Genomic DNA, 15,861 nt, shown 5'->3' on the forward strand with positions numbered 1-15,861 from the left:
AGTACACATGTTCCCCATGATATGATCTTTCTAATTTTAATGCCAAATTATAGTTTTTACCCCAATTTCATGGTAAACTGAACATAGAAAATGAAAGTGCAAAGTTCAGGTTAAAGTTTTTGGTCAAGGTAGTTTTTGATAAAGTTAAAGTCACAACTACTTGAAACTTAGTACACATGTTCCCTATGATATGATCTTTCTAATTTTAATTCCAAATTAAAGTTTTGACCCCAATTTCACGGTCCACTGAACATGGAAAATTAAAGTGCAAGTGGGGCATCCGTGTACTATGGACACATTCTTGTTTGTTTCTGTTAACCTCAACCAAATGTTATGAAACTTATACACCATGCTGAATATTTTGTTTCTGTTCTCAAATTTTAGTTTTTAACTACTAAATGTTATTACCACAAATATCTGATCAAGTACAAATGTTGGTGAGTAGAGTCACTTTCACCATTCTTGAGTCATGTCCAGTTATAATGGTGCAAGCAGGGGCATCATCTGTATATCATTAACAATTCCCCATTTGTTTTATCTGATTTATGAAGGGACAATGTGTGCTTTGTTCTTTTTTATTCCTCTATATCAATTAACCCACACCAAATTAACATATCATTTATAATTACAGGAGTTTTGGTGTTCACCTGTCCAAAGTAAGGTCCATAACTCTGGATGCCTGGGAACCTGAACAATTAAAGGTTATGGCAGAGTTAGGAAACGATATAATAAATAGAATATTTGAAAAGAATGTTGATGAAACCATAGCAACAAGAGCAACTGCAGAATGCAAAAGGTTTGTTTAGAAATCAAATGTTTAATTAAAAATTGGAATCGGAAAAATTTGGTATGACAATCTTATTATGGTTTTCTTTCGAACCCTGTATTTAACTTTAACCAAACTTGGTTTGAGAATGTGCCATGGGATTAGGGACACCCCAATTATATGTAGAAGCCACTAGGTGAAAGAAAGAACAAGACAACTGTAGATTAAGGGGTCAATTGTCAAGGTCACATTTCATCATTTAAAGTCTTCATCACAAAATAGATTGAAAAAGATACTCAACCTAAAGACAAGTTTTCTCTAATAAATCTATGTAAAGATCACAACTCTGCTTTTTTACTCAGTGTGTGTCTGGAATATTTATATTCTTTAATGGCCTTTAGTATTAATTTATTCTCTAAAGAAAGTTTGATTTGTAGATCTATCAGGGAATCTTGGATAAAAGCAAAGTATGTCCAGAAAGCATTTGTGATGAAGTTACCTGGCCCTAAAACTACAGCAGGGAAGAAAATCAGAGGATGGAGTGTGAAGAAAAAGTTACGACGTTCTCCAGAGAAAGTAACAGGAGACCAGTCAGATAATGATTTAGATGTTACCAGTGGATTAATGGAAGGTAGGCTCAACATAATGAGCTGGTTTTAATCATTAAGTTGCTCCGTCAAATATGATTTTATTTGAGTGATTAAGAATTATTCACATTGAGATACTTATGATAATGGTATACACAATGTTGTCGTTGTTGTTTTTTTTGTATGTGGGGAAGCTATTAATGACAAACCAAAATACTTTTCTAGATGTTTCACTTTCAAATAGAGGCTTTTTAATTTTCAGTTTAACGTTTATTCTTATTCTTGAAATCTTACTTGTAGTTTAGCAAGGGTACTTACTTTAAGGGAAATACTTTCATATTCTTGAAATCTTACTTGTAGTTTAGCAAGGGTACTTACTTTAAGGGAAATACTTTCATATTCTTGAAATCTTACTTGTAGTTTAGCAAGGGTACTTACTTTAAGGGAAATACTTTCATATCTTTTTGTGTTGTGTTGAACCAACCATATATAGACTTGCAGTAATTAAATAATGTTGAGAAATAATATTTTTTTTATCCACTGGATGTCAATCACTTAAGAAAGACGATGTGCAAATATTATTTTGACCTTTTAAAAATCTGCGACATTGGTTTCCTGCTTTTGCATGCTTCAAACTACTGAAACAAATATAATGCTGGGATAACCCATTTTATGTAGATTATGTGAGCATGGATGTCTTTTGATTTGAACTGTTGTTGTTTTACTTATAGGCTGTTCTAGCAAAATATTAGTCCTGTTGTTGTACTTAATTTATTTAAGCTTTTTGCTGGTTTTGAAATCCAATAAGCAGAATTATTTAAATAGCCAACGCTTAGCATTTGTATAGCTGCAGATGTGTATTGCATCATTGTTATTTTTATAGTATACCCCCTGAGCATGTTTTTTTAAATCAGGATAAGGGACATACTTTGGATAAACTTTGCAAAACATTCCAACTGTAGAATAATTCCTTATTTGTAATGCTCCTTTTAGCAGAAAAATGAAAATTTAAATTCCTGCATTGCCCAGAATAAGCATGTAATTTTACTACCAAATGTTACTGTGCCTAACCGATCACCTTTGGGGTATTATAATACCTACAGTGTTACCTGGATAAAAAATTGTCAACACAATTTGTCCATTTAAACTGTACAATAGGTTTTGTGAGAGATTATCAATAGGTGGTTATTTAACTACCTGAAAAAAAAATTTAGGGCAAAAAACAACCAGGTAAAATCTACAGGTAGTTAAATGACCACCTATTGATAATCTCTCACAAAACCTATTGTACAGTTTAAATGGACAAATTGTGTTGACAATTTTTTATCCAGGTAACACTGTAGGTATTATAATACCTCAAAGGTGATCGGTTAGGCACAGTAAATAACAGTCAACGTATCAACCAATCCTGCATAATGTTTAAATCCCATTTTTTATGATAGTCAATGTACATTCATTTGTTTGCATCCATTTGTATTTTGTTGGTTCACAGAATATCCTCAAATATAATTTAGAAATTTATTCTATTTTCTTAAAGGAAAACAAAATCCATGAATGAAATATAATAACATATAAAATTCCAAATTCCAACTCATTGTATAAAAAAAAATTGCAGCTTAAATTTTAGTAGATTTCCCCCTCCTGTTACAAAATTGTAAAATTCTCAACATTGCTTTAGCTAACCTGTACTAAGTTTACACCAATTAACAGGTACATATGTAAAATAGTTGACAAATTTTAAAGTCAGACTGTAATTTTTTTATGTAAATAAGAATAATTCTTACTTTTTGAAATTTTGATTTTATTTTTATTTAGAAGTAATTTCTATCCATGATCATAGCCGTTATTACCAGCATATCAGGAATATCTTGTGCTTATCTTACAACTTGTTCCTGGAATCATGAATCTAGTATTTTATGGAAAAAAAACAGTTGTTTCCCCTTGGCATGAAAGTATCAATTAGAAAAAAATCTGGAGATGACATATGACTCTGATAATATTTGGTTCAAGTCAATATAGCAAGACGGATAACTTGTTTCTAGTTATACCATTAGAAAAATATTTATAATTCCAGAGACAAGTTTTAAAGAATTTCTGTAGAATGGCATTTTAAACTCAGTACAGGTTTTTGCCTCTGGTATTAATGTTGTTCACAATTTAATTATAATTTCTATTACTTGAATATATATATAGCACACTTATAGATAATAAACATTAGCTAAACTTAACCTTACAGGAAAAAATAATTCAAAAGGTAAGTCACATGATTCCCTTCAGCCAATCATAGGCATTAGTACATCTTCTAATCAGATGCTTTTTTAGATCTTGCTTTGAGTGTGATATGGGTACCAGACTAGTTTATTTTCTCTCTAATATAAATGATTGCTTACTAATATAACATGTTGTACTGGATTATTACTCATTCTCACATCAATATTGTTGTACAAACATGCAGTTTTAACTGTGACACACTGATGCCGTATTATCTTAGTGATCTCCAGGGCACGTCATTAATATTTTGTTCTATTTTTAAAAAAATTAAAAACTTTTGGTCGTATATTGGTATGACGTTGGCGTCGCCGTCGTCGTCCGAAGACTTTTGGTTTTCGCACTATTACTTTAGTATAAGTAAAAAGAAATCTATGAAATTTAAACGCAAGGTTAATGACCATAAAAGGAAGGTGGGGATTGATGTTGATGATTCCCATCAGTTTAGGAATTAGGGCCAAAAAGGACCCAAAAAAGCATTTTTCTTGGTTTTTGCACAACAACTTTAGTAGAAGTAAATAGAAATCTGAAATTTTAACACAAGGTTTATGAACACAAAAGGGAGGTTGGGATTGATTTTGGGAGTTGAGGTCCCAACAGTTTAGGAATTAGGGGCCAAAAAGGGACCCAAATAAGCATTTTTCTTGATTTTTGCACCATAAATTTAGTATAAGTAAATAGAAATCTATGAAATTTAAACACAAGGTTTATGACCATTAAAGGAAGGTTGGGATTGAATTTGGGAGTTTTGGTCCCAACAGTTTAGGAATAAGGGGCCCAAAGGGTCCAAAATTAAACTCTGTTTGATTTCATCAACAATTGAATAATTGGGGTTCTTTGATATGCCAAATTTAACTGTGTATGTAGATTCTTAATTTTTGGTCCGGTTTTCATTAAGGTCCAAAGGGTCCAAAATTAAACTAAGTTTGATTTTAACAAAAATTGAATCCTTGGGGTTCTTTGATATGCTGAACCTAAAAATGTACTTAGATTTTTGATTATTTGCCCAGTTTTCATTTGGTACAAATCGGTGTCCAAAATTAAACTTTGTTTGATTTCATCAAAAATTGAATAATTGGGGTTCTTTGATATTCAGAGCTGTATCAAGCTTAAATGTTGTGTCCATACTTGCCCCAACTGTTCAGGATTGGATGTCTGCGGTCGTATAAAGCTGCACCCTGCAGGGCATCTGGTTGTATATATTTAAATGGAAAGAACAGAAATACTACGTTATTTTTAATACCAAATTAATCGTCATGTGTCTTCAAATTCTCGAGGCTGAGAAAGTCCAATATGGTGAATAGCAATGATTGTTACAGTTGTCTCCCTTGATGGCATATTTCACTGTTTTTAGCATGTAACAGGCTATTATTTGAACTTGGAATTTTTTTTAATTATGGAATTTACATAATTTCTTGTCCTTGAAATTTTTAATTTATTCCATGTTTGTTTGGTATTATTAACTTTTGAGCAGTTGATAATACTTTGAATACAATGTATTTTGTATAGATAGTGTTGAGCGCGGCACAGTACATTCTATTGAAAAATGTAATATCTTCTTTGTATAAATAGAAAGTGTTGTGCGCAGCATAGAACATTAAAGTACAGAAGGAACATGGAATTTATTAAAGATTTCAAGGACAAGAAATTATGCAAAAATTAATTAAAATTAATTCTGATTTTAAATAATAGCCTGTTATGTGTACATTATCTTTCAGATTATTATAAATTAGCCATATTTTGATACCTGGACAATACAAAACCTGAAATATTTGCAGCTGGACATCCTGAAAACAATCATATTACAAATTATCTGCTAACTCATTCCCCCTAAGATGAATGCTACTGTAGCATCCATTTAAGAGTAATCTTTAAGTGTAGTTAAAGAAACCTTGAATTTAAAAAAAGACAATTGAACCCATATAATTTCTTAGATCAAAGTTTTTCTTATTCATCTTTATAATGGTAAAAAGTTTGATTAGAACAAAATTAAAATGTCAATTGCTTTTGTTATTCCAAAGCTTTCCCTGGCAATAAAACTAACAACTTGACCCTGAAATGAAAGTAAAAGAAAGCTAGTGCTATTAGATTTAGATGCAAGTCAAGAATACATTGATAAATGAATAAACCACTGAAAGAGTATAATGGTTGACAGATTTTTTCAGTATGTCTAATTCACAGTCTTACAGTAAATTCAGAAATTATTGGGAGGGTTTATAAATGTGAACAATGAAACTGGGTTAGTAAAAGAAAGACGAAAGATACCAAAGGGACAGTCAAACTCATAAATCTAAAACAAACTGACAACGCCATGGCTAAAAATGAAAAAGGCAAACAGAAAAACAATAGTACACATGACACAACATAGAAAACTAAAGAATAAACCTCGCGAACCCCACCAAAAACTAGGGGTTATCTCAGGTGCTCCAGAAGGGTAAGCAGATCCTGCTCCACATGTGGCACCCGTCGTGTTGCTTATGTGATTACAAATCCGGTAAATAGTCTAATTCGGTAGGTCACATTCATGAAAGGGAAGGGGATTGTAGTTACGAAGTAAGGAACATATCCGATATCATTTGTGAAACGGTTATTCCATAACGGTCAACCAACTCGTGATGGCGTCCGTAAAATTTACGAAGGGATGATTTCAACTTCACCATTTGGAACTCTTGGTTTAATAGCTTCCTTGTGAGCAGTAACCCTCTATCAAGAAAATCATGATAGGAAAATGCAAGCACGGGAATATCGTATCAATTGTAACTTAGTATCATAATAAGAAGACCTCCTATTCTGATATCTATTGGTAGACGTTTTCAAAATGCAATAGTTAATTTCACATTTGTGTCTATTCTTTAAGAATTGCAATTATAAATGCATGCAATAATTATAGAATTTATAGTAAACAGCAGTTTATAAAGCACTTCACATGACCTTAATATGAAAGTGAGAGTTATATGAACTACCTCTGTGATAGAGACTATCAAAGTCAAATGTCTTTATTACAGTACCATGTTTTACCCAGATCATACTCAGCAAGAACTAAAACTGACTTCTTCACTACTAACAGACACTCCATATATCATTTATTCACTATTTTATCATTCTTCATACAATAACCATAGTAATCAATCTTAAATACACCAATCGTCTTAATGGTTTAGTTATACATGTATTCAAGTTGTGACTGTGTTGAAGTCATTAATTGAAAATACACTGTTAACTTATTTTCTTATAAAATACTGTTATATAACTTATTTTCTTATAAAATACTGTTATATCAAGTTTATTAATCTGTATTGCAATATGATAATATTAAAGTTTTGACAGTATTGGTATTGGTCTAAGACTATATAGTGTAATAGCACATGTTACTTTCTGATTTGTGTGATTACACTTTGTATAGGGTTAATTTGCAGGAACATTTAGCATTCAATAGGTTTACATATGTTTATATTAATTTGAGTGTAGGTCTACTGTACATAATATATGGTGGGATTAGAGTAGCGAACATCTTTTAAGTAAAAAGCAAGATTTATATGTTCTCAACCTGAACATACATTTTATTTTCCATCAGGCATTGACCAGCCATCCATCAGCCTAATCAAACAAGTGCTGTTATATGTAACTTTGGTTACTACACAAGTTTTTAACCTTTCTTTTTTTCAGCATCATGTTTTTTAGCAGTTTTAGAGATTTATATACAAAGAACAATACAGCTTATCCTAAGGAAATACAAACTTTGGATATGATGCTGTAGTAATACAGATATTGAAACTATTTTTTTAAAAGCATGTGCATGACATTAATTAAACAATTTCTACATTTTAACTTTTTTTTTTATTAAAGTTTGTCTTCATAATGACATGGACAATTGAATAACATTGATATATAGTTTCAAAAAATTAAATAACATTGATATATAGTTTCAAAAAATTAAATTTTGAAGCGGTAAATGTTGTGTGTTAGTTAAATCGTAAATGGGTAGTCTATCTTTTAGAATTTGAGAAGGTCAGTTCACTCACGTAGTAGAATAAGAAGAGAAATATCATTTTACAAACAATTTTTTTTTAGCAATTATTTTTGTTTCAATTTTGGCATGCATACCTTAATTTAAGATTTCTCCTGTACATTGTTAGGAAAACAATGAAATAAATCGACATTGCAGATATATTGTTAAGTTCATTATTATAGATAAATACATAGCCTTTTTCTATATCTGCTATTATCCCCATATCATGATATCTGATTGAGAGCTTAAGCAAGGGGAAGGTTTTAAATACTGTCGATTGAAGCAAGAATTATTCATTGTTGAGTATCAATTTGCATGGCACAAATCAGCCAAAATCCTTTGAATATTTATGAACTATTTGCCACTGGTGTTAAACAAACAAACAATCAAGGAAAAAAGAAAGGGATGAAACTCAATATACAGAATCCAGAATTATTCTTTTCAATACATATTTTGACGCAATGAATATTTTAATTTCAGCAGTGATGTCCGTTTCAACCAACAACGTATTAAATGATAGCGACAGTGGTATAGGGGCTAGTGCTACAGATGTAATAGTCTTTGGAACAGATTTAGAGTTACCTGATCTTGGTAGATGTAAGTTTATTACACTCCCCCCCTCCCCGTTATTACGTATCAAATGATATTGACAGTGGTATAGGGGCTAGTGCTACAGATGTTATAGTCTTTGGAACAGATTTAGAGTTACCTGATCTTAGCAGATGTAAGTTTATTACACTCCCCCCCCCCCCCCTTATTACGTGTTAAATGATATTGACAGTGGTATAGAGGCTAGTGCTACAGATGTTATAATCTTTGGAACAGATTGAAAGTTACCTGATCTTGGCAGATGTAAGTTTATTACACTCCCCCCCAATATTATGTATTAAATGATATTGACAGTGGTATAGGGGCTAGTGCTACAGATATTAAAGTCTTTGGAACAGATTTAGAGTTACCTGATCTTGGTAGTTGTAAGTTTATTACACTCCTCCCCTTATTATGTATTAAATGATAGCGACAGTGGAATAAGCGCTAATGCTACAGATGTTATAGTGTTTGGAACAGATTTAGAGTTACCTGATCTTGGTAGATGTAAGTTTATTACACTCCCCCCCCCCCCCTTATTATGTATTAAATGATAGTGACAGTGGAATAGGGGCTAGTGCTACAGATGTTATAGTCTTTGGAACAGATTTAAAGTTACCTGATCTTGGCAGATGTAAGTTTATTACACTCACCCACCAATAGTCTTAAGTATGCTGTAGGTTTAGAACTACCATATCTTGGTCAAAGTTTATTATTAACTGTGTTTTCTGGTGTCAATTTGTTTATTGGTTTTTGGGTTTAACTCAATGCTTTTTTTAATACATGTATATTCTTAATTAGAACAAAACAGAGGACATTTCAATACTGACAATTTTCACTTTTGCCATTCAGGAGTTATGGTACCGGGTACATGAGTAGAAAAAACACTTTATATTATTATGTCCTCAGCTAATTTGAAAACTTTTAAGCATAGGGTGCTATAAACAGTTTCGTATAAAAAACTAGGGGTTATTCCCCGACTAAAAATAACCATGGAGGGAAACCCCTGTTTATTTACTCAATTGGTGAAAAAGTATCATGTTTTTTGTATTTGATTGTAAAAATTAGTTAATTAGCTTTGAATTAAAACAGGTTGAATGATTGAAATAATTTTTAAAATTATATTAACTTTACATGTTTTGAGGGGAGACAACACTGTAAACAACCTGTTTTTTTGGCAGTGAAAATTGAAAACTTATTTGCAGCCACTGTAGCTCTTTTTGGAGCAGGAAACCGTACCCTGAAACAAGATTTTTTTGAAAGGCCAGGTAAAAACCTACAAATTTCATACAGTTTTGATTATGTAAAATGTGCATGGATCATGTCTTCATGGGTGTGCACATGACCTGGTTTCAAGTTTTTTTTGTTCAAATTAGACCTTTTTTCCCCCATGTTCATTGGATGGAATATTTTTAATATTATTTAAAGTACACATTATTTTTATTTCATTATAAACTAGAGAACATTCTGATTCCAGTGATATCTAGTTTTATACAAGTATCTTTATTAATCAGTCCACCACTAAGGGTCACTTATGCATAGTCCCTCAAAATGTGACGTCATAGAAAAAAACTGTTGATTGCACCCATATGCTTTCAATATTTTGTTATCAATTATGGACAAAATTTCTCTTGATAATTTTCATTAGAATAACTCGAAGTTTATTTGAATGTTTTGTAGCAATAAGCATAGAAAGTTCGGATGAATCTGACACTGGACTTGATGAAGGTGAAGATTCACAGTCAACAACTTCCTGGGAAGATATGAGTAAACTGGATCCTAATATGTTACTATACAAGGCAGCTCAAGCCAGGAACCTGACTGTTATGTTAGAGGCGTTGGCTAATGGAGCTGACCCTAACTGGGTGAATGAAGAGGAGGAAGGCAGGACTCCGTTAATGAAAGCTGTAGAAACTGTAAGTAATCGTTACTTACCACTATTTCACGAAATTGTAGTGATGTGAAAATTATTGCTATAAACTAAATGTGCAAATGCTGTTATTAATGAAAAGAACGTTGGTATAGGTAAAATAGCAATAAACAGATTATCATTGGTCATCTCAACTCGATTGCTGTTCTCAGTTTGGCCATACTGGCTCAAGTGAGAAAACCAATCTCGTTAAAATTACCAATGTTAATCTATAAATATTTATTGTTTTGTTTTTATTACACTATTTGGGATATTGTCTCTTGTATATCTTGTATATCTTTTCATATTCAGAATTCTCACAATTAATTTAATCTTTAAAATTTGTCTGTATTACCGTATGTAAATTGGGGAAAGCAGTAGCAATACTCATCTAAACAATACATACAACACTTATATTGGAATCCATTCATCAGTATATAACTCAGTATTTTATAGAATTGTTAACTTTACGTTATACACCATACAATGTATTGTTTGTAGAGGTTCTGTTTTAATACATATTTAGCCATACTAACTGCATGAGAACATTGCAGGGGTAATGGTAACATTGGGGATATGCACTCATTGGAATATGAAATTAAAGAACTATTTCATGATAAAAAGAACAAAATAATTGAAGAATGTTTTTTTAGTCATTTTGCATGAGCAAAGAGTAATTCAGAATGCACATGTGTAAAAAATATTCTGTAAAAATTAACATTTACTTGAGAATTTGATGAAGTCTCCTCATCTTAAGCATGATATTCATCTAGGTGTGAGTCCTTGTATAATAAAGTATATGTATATAAATGTATTATTTCTATATTATATCTAACAGGGATCTGATAAGGCAAGTAACATTCTCTGCTGACTCAGCATTAATACCATTGCTTATGTTCTGTTGTGTTATACTGTCTGTTAACCTGGCTTTAATTAAACAGTTTTAAGACTTAGATCTGCTTCATTTGCTTATGCAGAGGAGATAATCAATTGATACAAAATAAATTGGGGGAATAATGGATCAAAAATTGGAAATGATGAACTACACATCAGCTAGATAAAAATTACATTTGCTATTGAACATTAAGCAACCAACAGTTAATCACTTAATTAGAATGTATTTTCTTTTTCAAGAATCTCCATTAAACTGTTTTGTAATGCAAGGAATAATTGCTACTGCAAAATTGAATAATATACATCTAATCAAATTGTTTTTGAGAAACAACTTGACATTTACTATTTTCCATTGGACAGGAAATTACAAATAAAATGCTTGAAAATAAACATACCTAGCTATGTCTACATTGATTTACTTTTGCTTTACTGAATTTTGACCACATGATATTCTCATATATTTGATTGATTGTTTTGTGATTGCTTCAAGCCACATCAGCTCAAACAGGCACAGTGAGGAGTTAACATTTGCATGATGTGAATTTACCTTTAAAACAAATTTATATTGGTGTTGTTGAAGGTGTAAAATTTTGAGCCTCTTCACATTTTGACATCATAACTTTGCCAAGATGCAAATTCAGTATTGTAAACTGGACCAACTGTATCAGATTTTGTGTTTCAATGTCCAATTTGTTAAGTTTCAACTGATTTTAAAGTGTTATGGAAATAACGCTATCATCTGATTTTAATGGTTTCCAACTATGAACATATAATGAAAAGCAAAAACATTGAGCAAGTCATTTTAATTTAGCTTTGATTCAGAAACACAGAAACACACATATCATGATAAATCTGTCTGTAATTACATGTTTTTGAAGCTAGGGTTAATAGACAGTCTTTCCCGTTATTTCTAAATGTTGTGGTGTTGGCTAAGGATTTTAATTTTTTTTCCTTTTTACCTCATAATCACATTTGCACATTTTCTTCTTTTATAACTTGTAAACATTAGATTACTAATAACTAAAGTTTATGAACTGAATTCTATAGAAATAACAATACTGTGGATACATTTATTTCTTGGCTACCAATTTCCATGTATTAAGGAAAAATTGTAGTTTCCTGGATATTTGATTCCATGATCTTCAAAATGACCCTTTCCTCCATGGATTTTTTTTTTTTAATGTATTTGATTCTCATAGGATTTTTTTGGTAAAAAAAATTAATCAGGTTTGAAGTGTTAATGCATTGTGAAAACAGATATTTCATCAATGAAATATAAGTCAGATATTCTCATTAATCTCCTTTTCATATTGGATACAATTTTTCAAAAGTCTAATGGAGAAATATAGGAGCCAAAGCGTTTCAACTGAGGATCTACACAGGCGTCAAAAGGCGTCATTATGGAGGAAAGGGTTAACATTTTATTGTGCTGCTTTGCTTCTGCTGTTCAATATAATAGATACTTAGCTATGCATCCTTAGTTAAAAGTTTGCTATTTGTTGTTTTGTTACATGCTTAATTAATCCTCTTAAATTAGTGTTGTATACCCAAATTCAAAACAATTGGTTATACATCAATCCCCTTGTCTGTCCATTCCTTTGTTTGTCCATCTGTTCTTTTGTCTATCTTATTGAAAGTTTATCAGTCCATCCATTCTGCCAGCAACTATTTTCATTACATTTTTCTTAGAAACTACTAAACCAAAAAAAAAGCAGATTTCAGTTTTGTTAGAGACCTACATCCTGTTTGCCTAATTCATGTATTATCATGAAAATACAAGTGGGTATGCTTAGCATGACAGCGTGTTCATTTTTGCATTTTTATACACCATTTTGTATGAATATTTTATACCCTCAATTTCTCGAGTATTGAGTTCATATTTGGTCAGCAGCTTAGCAGTAATAAGTTGTAATGTGTTATTATTTAAGAATATTTCAGACACCCAGTTGTCAATACTTTTGACATTGAAGTTGTGGTAAGCCTAGCACTACAATTTCTTGAGATAATGCAGTTTAATTTTCGGATTTGCAGAGCAAACTTTATTGTTTTGAAAATAGTAAATCACTAATGTATTTCTTTTTGGCAATATTTTTTTCTTTTCTTTACAGACATTAGAAAACATATAAATGTTTCCTTAAAAGATATTAATGCGCTTTACTGTAAAAGTCAAAATTGGTAAATGCCAGTTTTAGAGATTTATTAAAAAAAAAAATGTTCAGTGTTATTTAAATTGTGGTTTGGATTTTGCACTTTGCAAATTAACTGAAACTACATTTAATATTATCTGATTATATGAATCTTCCTGTGTTTAGCAAACCTCAGTTTTAAAAATGATAATAAGTTCTTAGTACACCATTTTAATTATCTGTCTTTTTTTGCAGGGCTCTCTATCAGCTTGTGAGTTTTTAATGTTGAACGGTGCCAAACTAGACAGGCAAGATAAAAACTTACGGATGCCATTGCATCATGCTGTTATGCATGGAAATACAGGGTTAGTTTATGTAGACTTCATTGACTTATTGACACATTTCTTTTTATGCATACAAGTATTTACTTACACTGATTTCTTCAGTCACTGAAGAAGTCATAAGCTAGGTTTGTATGAAGTGGTCTCTGTGTATGTTTAATGTCCATTTGAAACAGAGTTACAGATTTCTTTTCTGCCACAATCTGTATACTGTTAATTCAGAAATTATAGCGAAAAATGCGACAGGGTTGTAAATGCAATAATTGAAACTCGCAATTTGAAATATTTTATATGAATTTAACAGGATTTTTCTCAAAATTGTAAAAATAAAAATCGCATTTAAGACCAAAATGATGAAATCGCAATAATAAATGCACGCAATAATTTCTGAATTTACAGTATATAAAACTATTAAGTGTACAGTTAAAGAACATTAATGTAAGCATTCAAATACTGAAACTGACAAATGAATTCCAGCAAAGATGATTTTGATTTAACAGGACCTGTTTCAGTGTGAGGAGATTCGATAGAAAAAATACAGAGTCCCAGGCTTTACTAGATGAGGCATGAAAGGTTAAACCTTATCTTATAATTATTTGTTTTACTTATTATATTTGACTTCTCTTTTTTTCAGACAAGTTTGTCAGTTTCTGAAGAGAGGTGCCAACCTTCATTCACCTGATGCTAACGGAAAGGTAAGAAAAATATGTCAGGCTATTTAAGGGAACCTGATTACCGTTTCATTTACAAAAATTAAAAATATCCCTCATTATTTGGAAATCCTGTTAAAAATGATGTAGATATTACAGGAGGCCAACTTAGTAAGTCAGTTACTGCTGAAATTTTTTTACACATTTCATGAAGTGTCATCATTCAGTTGAAATCTGCCTGCAGACTGATTGTTTAATTTAACATGTTTTTCAGCTCACCTGGCCAAAGGGTTGTATAGTTGTTATAATTCTGCATATGAAACCCCATTCACACTAGCATTTTTGGAATTAATCAATTTGAATAGATCTTCATAAAACCAGTTAGCGTTCACATTATCTTTAATCATATCAATCTCTATCGGTCTAATCTGAACCACTACAATCACACTACAATTAAAAATTCAATCGATTTGATCTTTTTACGCAGAAAACTGTAAACATTGTGATTAAAAAGAACTATTTATCAAATTCATGAGTTGATACATTGATACACACATTTGAAACAAAAAATGGTAAAAGTGATTGTTTCTCTTGAATCACAAATTAAAATTTTAATACTGGTGTCATTGCAGTGTTCTTTATTTTTGAAAAAAAAAACTGTGTAGCAACGAAGTTACAACATGACTAAAAACTGTGTAGCAACGAAGTTACAACATGACTAAAAACTGTGTAGCAACGAAGTTACAACATGACTAAAAACTGTGTAGCAACGAAGTTACAACATGACTAAAAACTGTGTAGCAACGAAGTTACAACATGACTAAAAACTATGTAGCAACGAAGTTACAACATGACTAAAAACTGTGTAGCAACGAAGTTACAACATGACTAAAAACTATGGTTCCTGAGAAGAAAAATATTAACACTGATAAGAAAAGAAGTTAGATTTCACAAATTTATGCTACGGTGAAGATAGCATGTTTTCAGTTTGTTTTAAAGGACTTGATTACAGAGAAATATGGGTAAACACTGATATAGTTTTGCCGCAATACAGACACATTAATTATTACGGATTCAATCGTTCTAGTTTAAATCGATCTATGTGTTCACATTTAAAGTAAGATCGGTTTATTTTAGATCAATTCAAACTAAACTACCTCTTTTGGCGTTTTAGTTTAGACCAATTGAAGATTAAATTGAAATAAAGTGAACCAATCTACTTTGAAACGATCTGAATGTCCTAATCAGATAATTTTTAGATATCTCCTTTGAACAACTAATATAAAAAAGAAGATGTAGTATTATTGCCAATGAGACAACTCTGCACACGAGACCAAATGACACCTAAATTAAAAACTTTAGGTCATCATACAGCCGTCAACAGTGAGTAAAGCCCATACTGTATAGTCAGCTGTTAAAGGCATATGATACAGTTTTGATCCTGTATTTACAAGTTGATGAAAATTTGCGTATAGACTATTTTTAACCTGATTAAATCAAATATGTAATAAAAAATATACCTTCATGTGCTACTTTTTGAGTTGAACGAGGTCGATATTTTGTATATTTGCTCAAAATTCGGATTTGTGGCCGTATTTTATCTTTCGAAAGAAAGCCATAACTTTTTGTTTTTAAAGATAAACACAAATTGTTTTTTGTTAAATAATTTGTAATTTCCGTATTTTATAAGTATCTTAAAAATTTATGCATTTTTTATTCAGAA

General features: G+C 31.2%; 1 protein-coding gene across 4 annotated transcripts in view; it reads left to right on the forward strand.

Moving 5' to 3' along the window:
• The window catches only part of LOC139501666 (arf-GAP with coiled-coil, ANK repeat and PH domain-containing protein 2-like), a 64,598-nt gene that overhangs the window by 45,122 nt on the left and 3,615 nt on the right, over window positions 1-15,861 (forward strand). The window contains exons 17-23 of one of the 4 annotated variants that reach the window (XM_071290810.1): window positions 632-796; window positions 1,204-1,397; window positions 3,590-3,607; window positions 8,111-8,227; window positions 9,899-10,134; window positions 13,403-13,512; window positions 14,123-14,183. In XM_071290810.1, the coding sequence (XP_071146911.1) occupies window positions 632-796; window positions 1,204-1,397; window positions 3,590-3,607; window positions 8,111-8,227; window positions 9,899-10,134; window positions 13,403-13,512; window positions 14,123-14,183 (901 nt within the window). Of the gene's footprint in view, window positions 1-631; window positions 797-1,203; window positions 1,398-3,589; window positions 3,608-8,110; window positions 8,228-9,898; window positions 10,135-10,965; window positions 11,112-13,402; window positions 13,513-14,122; window positions 14,184-15,861 lie in introns of those variants that run through there. The other 3 variants (XM_071290811.1, XM_071290812.1, XM_071290813.1) reach the window with 3 other exon arrangements.

This window comes from Mytilus edulis, chromosome 13 (genome assembly GCF_963676685.1).
Source record: "Mytilus edulis chromosome 13, xbMytEdul2.2, whole genome shotgun sequence".
Classification (NCBI taxonomy): Eukaryota; Metazoa; Mollusca; class Bivalvia; order Mytilida; family Mytilidae; genus Mytilus; species Mytilus edulis.